The sequence below is a fragment of the Apaloderma vittatum genome, unplaced genomic scaffold (assembly GCF_000703405.1).
Source record: "Apaloderma vittatum isolate BGI_N311 unplaced genomic scaffold, ASM70340v1 scaffold9234, whole genome shotgun sequence".
NCBI classification, from domain to species: domain Eukaryota; kingdom Metazoa; phylum Chordata; class Aves; order Trogoniformes; family Trogonidae; genus Apaloderma; species Apaloderma vittatum.
In genome coordinates, this window is record NW_009712073.1 from 15,755 (window position 1) to 23,559 (window position 7,805).

Consider the following 7,805-nt stretch of genomic DNA (forward strand, 5'->3'; position numbering starts at 1 on the left):
GAGCAAAAATATATCCCAACTTAACACTGATGATAAATGCAATCACCACAACACGTCAATATAGGCTCAATGAGAAACTGGAGAGACAAGTTGCAGTTTCATTAATTCAGCACTGGAAATGATAAGCAGCTCTCAAGCCCCTTCTCTCACATACAAGGCAGTTAGATTCCCCTGTAGCATACGGATTTACTAAAAAAAACCCAAAAAACAACAAGGACTGATCATCCTCCTGACATCACAGAGCTCGTCCAAATTTTTACACTTTGCTTCTCCAGTAGGAACGTAGTGCTCCAGTAAAATTACAAGCCCCACTGATTTCCTCAGCTTCCTCCTTTACCATCATCTGATTTGACCACACGCATTATAGTTCCTGCCTACACTCAGCCCACTCCTTTTGAATCCCTTTGCCTCTGCGTTCTCTTCAACCCAAGCGTCAGATCATGTCAAAAGAGTCCAAAAGCCCTTAAAATGCTCAAGCCATTTTACGAGTGAGACCATGTCACCAGAAAATTCCTTACATCTAAAAATATTTTGGTTAAACCCAGGTGATAAATACGTCTTCAGAATAAAAAGATTTTAGGAAAGTAGCATTAGTGAGTTTGAAATATTCCCTCTCACTCCAAATCAGGCATTTCAGGCCTCAGAACTAATCAAATGTACAGTTAACAGAAGTGCAGGTATCATCTAAAGCTACAGTCTTTGATGACACAGTATGAAAACTCAGTATTGATAAAATATTTATGAATGCAATGAGAATGTGGTGTGCAGTGTTTCGTGGGTTGTTTCTTTCTGCATTTTTTAAAAAAGCTGGCATCTCTCTCTTATTTTATACTCTCTTCAGTATGCTACTTTCTGTGCAATATATTCAGAGATAAGGCCTCACAAATCTAGTCAGACTATTTGCATGGCTTCTACAGAACTTGATAGGTGTTTATACTGTCCAGGACTCTGCACTTTTGATTTCTAACACTGACCACTGCATAAAGCTACCGGAACTTTTTAACATCCAATTTGCATTTGGAATCAATCTGTAAGCATCGCTCAAATTCTACCTCTGCTCCTCATATATGATGGGGTCCAGTACTTTCCACATTTTTCCAAAATAAAAACCAGCTCCTTTAAATTACAAGCACTACCATGGAACAATTTATTTCTATACTGAACAAAATACAGTTATACTGATGAAAATCTATATGAAAAAGTAACTTTATTTAAAATTTTACTAATCAGTTAAAAAGGGAAAAATTTTCAAAAATAAACTCAGTTTTCAGATTAGCATTTTCTACAATCAAGATCATTTTAGTTCACATTCTCCAACTCAGTGTTCTAGCCAAGCACAAAGCATGACACTTTAGGCAGTACATATTCATTTGTACATCTCACAGTTCCCAACAGCAATTTATACTTCCTTTGCTAATTGTTTAAAGCCTTTATTAATATAGAAAACTGTGTAGTATAAATTACTACCTTCCATTAAAAAGTAGTTTTGAAAGACACCATACTATTCATACTCACTACATATGCAAAAATGTGACATTACAAGCCATTTGTATGTCAGCAGTGCTGTGGTTAGTAGGTTTTGCATCTTGCCAGGAAAAAAGCATGTCTAATTAACCTAACGCTGTCATACTAAATGTGCCCCAGCAGCCATTTCCCCCATGAATGTTTCAATCCTTCCGGTGCAGAAGACAGAGTGAACAGCCCAACCGCAACACTACCTCTGTTCCTGTTAACCTGAATTATGTTTTACCACAACACATGGATTATATCATAAAAACCAGGACACGTACCAGGTGTTTACAGAGGTCACAGGACAGCAAACCAATGCATCAAGTTCACCTCTACAAAGCTACCCGATAGAGTCACTCGAACACTATCACTTACTCTTCCATATGCCCTCTGCCAATAACTGATGTTCAGAGGTTTAAAAGTCCTTTCATGAAGTAAAATTCTTATGAAGTAGTCAAAACTATTGAAAACAGGTGTGAAAAGGATTTTTCAAGCCTCTAACACAGTCTTCTGCTTTTTCAAGCAAGTACATGAGCCAATCAAACTCCACTTAAACGCAGTCTGGCTTTTTATTGCCATCATAGAATCATAGAATGGCCTGGGCTGGAAGGGACCTTAGAGATCATTTTAATCCAGCCTCCCTGCCGCCAGGGATGCCACCTCTTGACTAGATCAGGCAACACAAGGGGACTGAGCGGGAATCGAACCCACGATGTTAGTGTTGTTAGCGCCACGCTCACCTGACTGAGCTAACCGGCTCCCTAATCATCGTGTAAAGATCAAAGAAGAAAGAATAATTTCAGGATTTTTTCAGGTATGTCTAGGCCAAATCTCTATATTCCAATGTTAAAGTTATTTCTCTGACATTAAAATACAACAGTCCTAAAAGAAGTTTATTTTACTAAATTATACAAAAAGCATTTTTTACAGCATAACTCCAAATAAAATCAAAACTAATATGAAAATAAAGCATCAACAACAGTGAGTTGTTGCAGAACATACTGAAAGAAAACTATACTAATTTGAAAAAAAGCATACGTTAAACCTAGGAAAATTGGCAGTAAAACTCTATATTAACTGTGGTATCATAAGCATTTCTTTAATTATATGCTTGATTTTTAGCATATAGATCTATTAGTTGATGTTATTTATCTTGTGCTTTTATATATTTTTGTCTTAATTTAATGACATGGTGTTGAATTGCTGAAACTGTTTCCATGCTCAGTAAAATGTGCAGATTAAAATAAAAGTTACAAAATTAGATATTTTCAGATTTACAGAAGCAGAGGCGAATCAAAAAGATCTATTATTCTCAAAGGATTTTTACTTCTAGTCCTTGAGACTGTGATGACAATCTCAAGCTCTTTTTCCAACTTATCATACAGAATTATCACAGCATTATTTGTCTGTGATATTAACTCAGAATTATAATTATTAAAATGGTTAATGCCAGCAGTTATGCCCACCAGAACATTTCAGAAACACCTGCAAATATAAAAAGCAACTGCATGTCAGAGAATCAAGATTTTTGACCAAAAATAACAGGATAGTATAATATTTGTACAATAACAAGAACAATAAAGAAATTCCTTTTAGCTGTCAACAGACAATTCTACAGACAAATCAATACTCTGAGCCATCCTTATCTTACGGTCTTTTGAATTTACCTTTTTGCTTTTTGCGAATTTTCTCAACAAGTGAACGAATCTGTACATACTCTTCCCATTCCTTACCAGGGCCAGGGGTAGGACTGCTGCATTCTGGAAATTAAAAAGCCAAATGAAAATGTTTTGGTTTCTTTTTTTTTTTTAAATAATAAAGTATATTTATACTTTTTAACATCAGAGAAAAGGTCATGGTTTAACAGTAACTTTAACTGAACCTTCGTACTACTTGTCCTTCAAACATGTTTACATGGTAAACACTGTAATCTGTATTGTTATAAACATCCCATTTCTTCTGAATTTTTTACAGTATAACTTAACTCAAGTTATTTTATTTTTCATATTCTTTCAGATACAAGGAATATCAAATGTTTAAAAAGCCAGGAAGAAGAGGTAAACAACCAGACCATTAAGTAGATAGTCTCTGAGATAAGATCAAGATTAAAGAAAAAAAGGCCGTTTTCAATAATCCAGGCAAAGCATTTGTTTTACGTTAGCCTGCTTGCCGTCATTCTTGCTGTAATGAAAGCAGATGATAATAGCACAGAGCTTACCTTAAGTAATTGAGAAATTTGCTGTCATGTACATTTGACCTGCCTAGTCAATAGTGTTTTCAGGGATGCGTGTGTACTGGAAGGACAAGTAAAGGAACACTCCGCCAAGCTTCGGCTCTAGATTACATCCACAGTGTCTCTGACAATATTCTAAATGCCAGCGTGTGGATTTCTTGATCTAAGCCACATAAATCCAAGTGGACAGCTGAAGATTACTTTGCTCTACTGATTTGAGAAATCTTTGTGTTGAATAAAATATGGAAGCTTGACAAAAAGAACAGCTGATACTTGTCTTTGCTTAGAAAATTACATCTATGTTTTATTTTTGGTAGCAAAGCAGAGGCCAATTGTAGCATAAGCATCAAACTACTCTGCCAACTCCTTGTCTCCTCTTCGCGAGCAACGCTAAAGAAAAAATACATTTTTTTCTAAGGCAACACTTAGATGTGTCCAGGACATGAAAATTTACACTTGGGTTTCAAGAAATGTAGCTCAGCACAGTTACTAATGACAGCAGCAAGAGTGAACAGTATTTTAGCATTATCATAGGAAGTTATGCTCTGCTTTTCATATTTACTAGAAATAACAAATGAGTTCAAAGGTCCTCAACCAGTGCAACAATCTCTGGTTTATACACAAGAACAAGCACTACAAAAAAGTTTCCAAACAACAAATCCAACCCCATTTTTATTCGGCAGACAAAAGTATCAGTGCAGTTGAACTCAGATCTATTGCTGCTTTCTGCAGTGAATTTCTCTACTCTCATATTAGTCCAAAGTACTAATCACATGCTAGCTTGAGGTTTACAAGAAACATTTCTGACAAAGCTGCAATGTCACATTACCTGGAGCAGACCAGTATTTATGCTCGGGTTGAGACGTAAAGCCAAAAGCTGCCAAAAATATGGTACATCCAATACAAACACATAAATAAGCAAATAATGGCATATACTAACAGAGAGATATACTCCAAGATACATACTATACTCTCTTAAGCAAGCCGAAATAGCAAGCTTGGCCACTTACAGGTAATGAATAGAACTCACTGGCTTAAATAAGAGAACAAGAATATATTTTTGAGTGATCTCCCCATCATCCCTTTTCCCAGAGATGTATAAAACAAACTTACTTTGCAATAACTCACTAATTAGATTCAACATTTCCTTTGGAGATACTGTCGCTGTGGCTCCTGTACCTGACTTCTGAGTTTTTACTCGGCTCTTCTTCCCCATCTTCCAACTAAAATAGATTAAGAATCAAATCGTCAGAAATTACTAAGAAATAACATACAATAATGATGAATTAAAAAGATAATCTCCTATTAGTCACTTAAAAAAAAAAAAGAAAAAAAAGAGTTGTTTCTGGCACCTATATACATGCAAGTACTATTTACATGGCCTGGATGCAAGGCAACCATACAGTGCAACCTGAAGCAATATTTCATTTAGTTGCACATTAATTACCTCAGGGTAATCAGAAATTATATACAGAAAAAAATAATCATTCCGATTACTTGCAAATTCATTAGTTGTGAACAAAAATTACGTTCCAAAGTATCCAATGCTGTACAAAATCAGGTTATTTTGTCTCATCAGTTGAACTGTGGACATCAGCTGAATTTATGACTGCACTGAAGTAGTAATTTGAAATGAAGAGAAAACAAAGTATACCATTTCAAAATAAAATCAAAATATCATACGTTTATCTTTGCAGCAGCTTCTTGGGGTTTTAACAACTAGTTAAGGAAGACATCTTCAGTTACCACAAGAAACAGAACATCATTCTAGGCTGGCTTTCCAATATTCCAAGTCCCTTAGTTCTCATGGAGGACTTAAGTCACACAACATCCGCTGGAAGAGCAGCATAGCAGCGTGTGAAATAGGCAACTTCTCGCATGCGCTGAGAGCAAGCAGCAACTGAATCTAGAGTCGAAATTGAATATGGATGTGAAAGTCAAGAAGAAATTCTTCTATAGGTATATCATCAGCAAAAGGCAGACTGGGGAAAGTGTAACTCAGCTAAAAAATACAGAAGTAACCTAGCGATGAAAGGTACAAAAGAAGTTGATGTACCCATCACCTTGGTCATGGTCTTTACCAACAAGATGTGCTATCGGGCTTCCCAGGTTTCTGCATCTAATAGCAAAGCTTGAGGGAAGGGAGGATCAAGTTAAGAACTATTTAGGTAAGATGGATCTACATAAGTACCTAGGACAAGATGCGAAACAATCAAGCTACTGAGAAAGCTGATGTCACTGGAAGGCTGCTATCACCTTTGAAAAGTCACGGTGATTGCCTATGACACGAAACAAGTAGCTTATAAAGAAACCAACCCATGGTCTGTCTCACCTCACTTGCTGTACAAAATGCAGAGCAAGTCCTAAAGAGAAGCTATTTGAGCAACCTGGTCTAGTGGGAGGTGTCCCCGCCCATGGCAGAGGGGTTCCAACTAGATAATCTTTAAGGGCCCTTCCAACTCAAACCACTCTGAGGTTCTATGATTCTATTTGCAGGCACGATGGACATGGATGTTGACTGGGATCACAGAGAGATTCTGAACCAATCTGACTGCCTTCTGAAGAAATAAGTAGTTCTGTGGACCGTGGAGAATTAGTGGTTGCCAGTTGCTTTGACTTAAGCTAGGCTTTTAACATAGTCTTCCACAGCATCCTGGTTGTCAAACTGAGGAGACACAGTCAAGGTGGACAAAACAGCTCCCTGAGCCATGAGGTTCAAGAAGAGTTGTGGTCTAACTGCCAGCTGGTTCAAAGCAGTATTCCTCAACGGTCAGTACTGGTCAACAACTTCATCAAATTTGGATGCTAGAACAGAAAGCATTCTCAGCAAGTTTACAAATAATATAAAATGGGGAAAGCAGTCAATGTGGAGAGTAGGGCTACCATTGAGAGGGCCCTCAACAAACTGAAGGAAGCTAAATAAAGGCAAATATAAATTGTCCTGCATTTAGCAAGGAAAAAAACTATACAATGTTACAGTTGCAGACTGCACAAACAGCAGCTCTGCAGAAAAGGACTGGGGAGACTCCAGCAAACACCAAGTTGAACGTAGGCCAGCAGCATAACCTTAAGCAATGAAAACTAACCGCAGTTTCAGCTGCATAAACAAAAGCATAAATAGTAGGTCAAGGGAAGTATTTATTCCCTTCTACTTGCACTGAGGAGGTCACATTTAGAGTACTGAACAGTTTTGAACCATGCAGCACAGGAGGTACGGGCAAACTGGAGCACATCCAGAGAAAGGCCATTAAAATAGTGAAAGGGCTGACATACGAGATGAAAGACCTAAGGGAGTTGGAGTCCAGACAAGGAGCCCACTACTGCCTTCACCTCTGTAACAAGGAGTTACACAAAGGGCAGAAGCAGATTAATCTCAGGAAAGCACAGCAAAAGGTCAGCAGGCAATAGTTGTATGATGCTGCAAAGGAAATTCCAAATAGGCAAAGAAACTCCTCATCACAAAGATGCCTGAGCACTGAAACAGGATGAAGATGTAACAGCATCTCCAAGCAACCTTGGAGAATTAAAAAAAAAAGAAGACTCAGCAAGGCCCTAAGCAACCTGATTTAATTTTGAAGTTAACGCAGAAAACAGCCTCTCGATCTCCCGAAGCTCCTTCCCATCTACATTGTTCTATGATTCTACATGTTACTACGACTGACATTTTCACCTCTATATGGACAGCCCAGGTAGTCGATTCAGTACATAATATTTTCCTGTACAGTACAGAAGATTCTGTGGCCAGTTACTTTGCAGAGAGAGAGGAGTCAGACACATATCTTTGGCCATCTGAAACATTTCAACTACCTGTGTCATCAAGATCACCTCAGTCACAGCAGCTTTATCACACACTGCAAAGTAAAATTTGTAAAAATGCTAAAAATCACTGTACAGAAGTAGCACTCTCTCTTTATAAATGGATCCTTTTATCCTTAGTCAGTCCAGCTAGCTTACCCAAAATGTAATCTTTCCTCCCATACTCTTATCAAAAATGTTTTTTTCTTTGGCAGCTGATATTAATGCTGGAATGTATCAAACAGCAGCTGAAAAGCTGCTTCTTCCT

At 37.6% G+C, this 7,805-nt stretch overlaps 1 protein-coding gene across 1 annotated transcript in view; it reads right to left on the reverse strand.

The window, feature by feature from the left end:
* The window catches only part of LOC104272764 (histone-lysine N-methyltransferase setd3-like), an 11,649-nt gene extending 6,688 nt beyond the window's left edge, over positions 1–4,961 (reverse strand). The window contains exons 1-2 of the mRNA XM_009867845.1: positions 4,856–4,961; positions 3,177–3,269 (exon numbers count right to left, since the gene is read on the reverse strand). Of these exons, the coding sequence (XP_009866147.1) occupies positions 3,177–3,269; positions 4,856–4,958 (196 nt within the window). The 5' untranslated portion in view covers positions 4,959–4,961. The remainder of the gene's footprint in view (positions 1–3,176; positions 3,270–4,855) is intronic.
* Between the last annotated feature and the right edge of the window lie 2,844 nt (positions 4,962–7,805).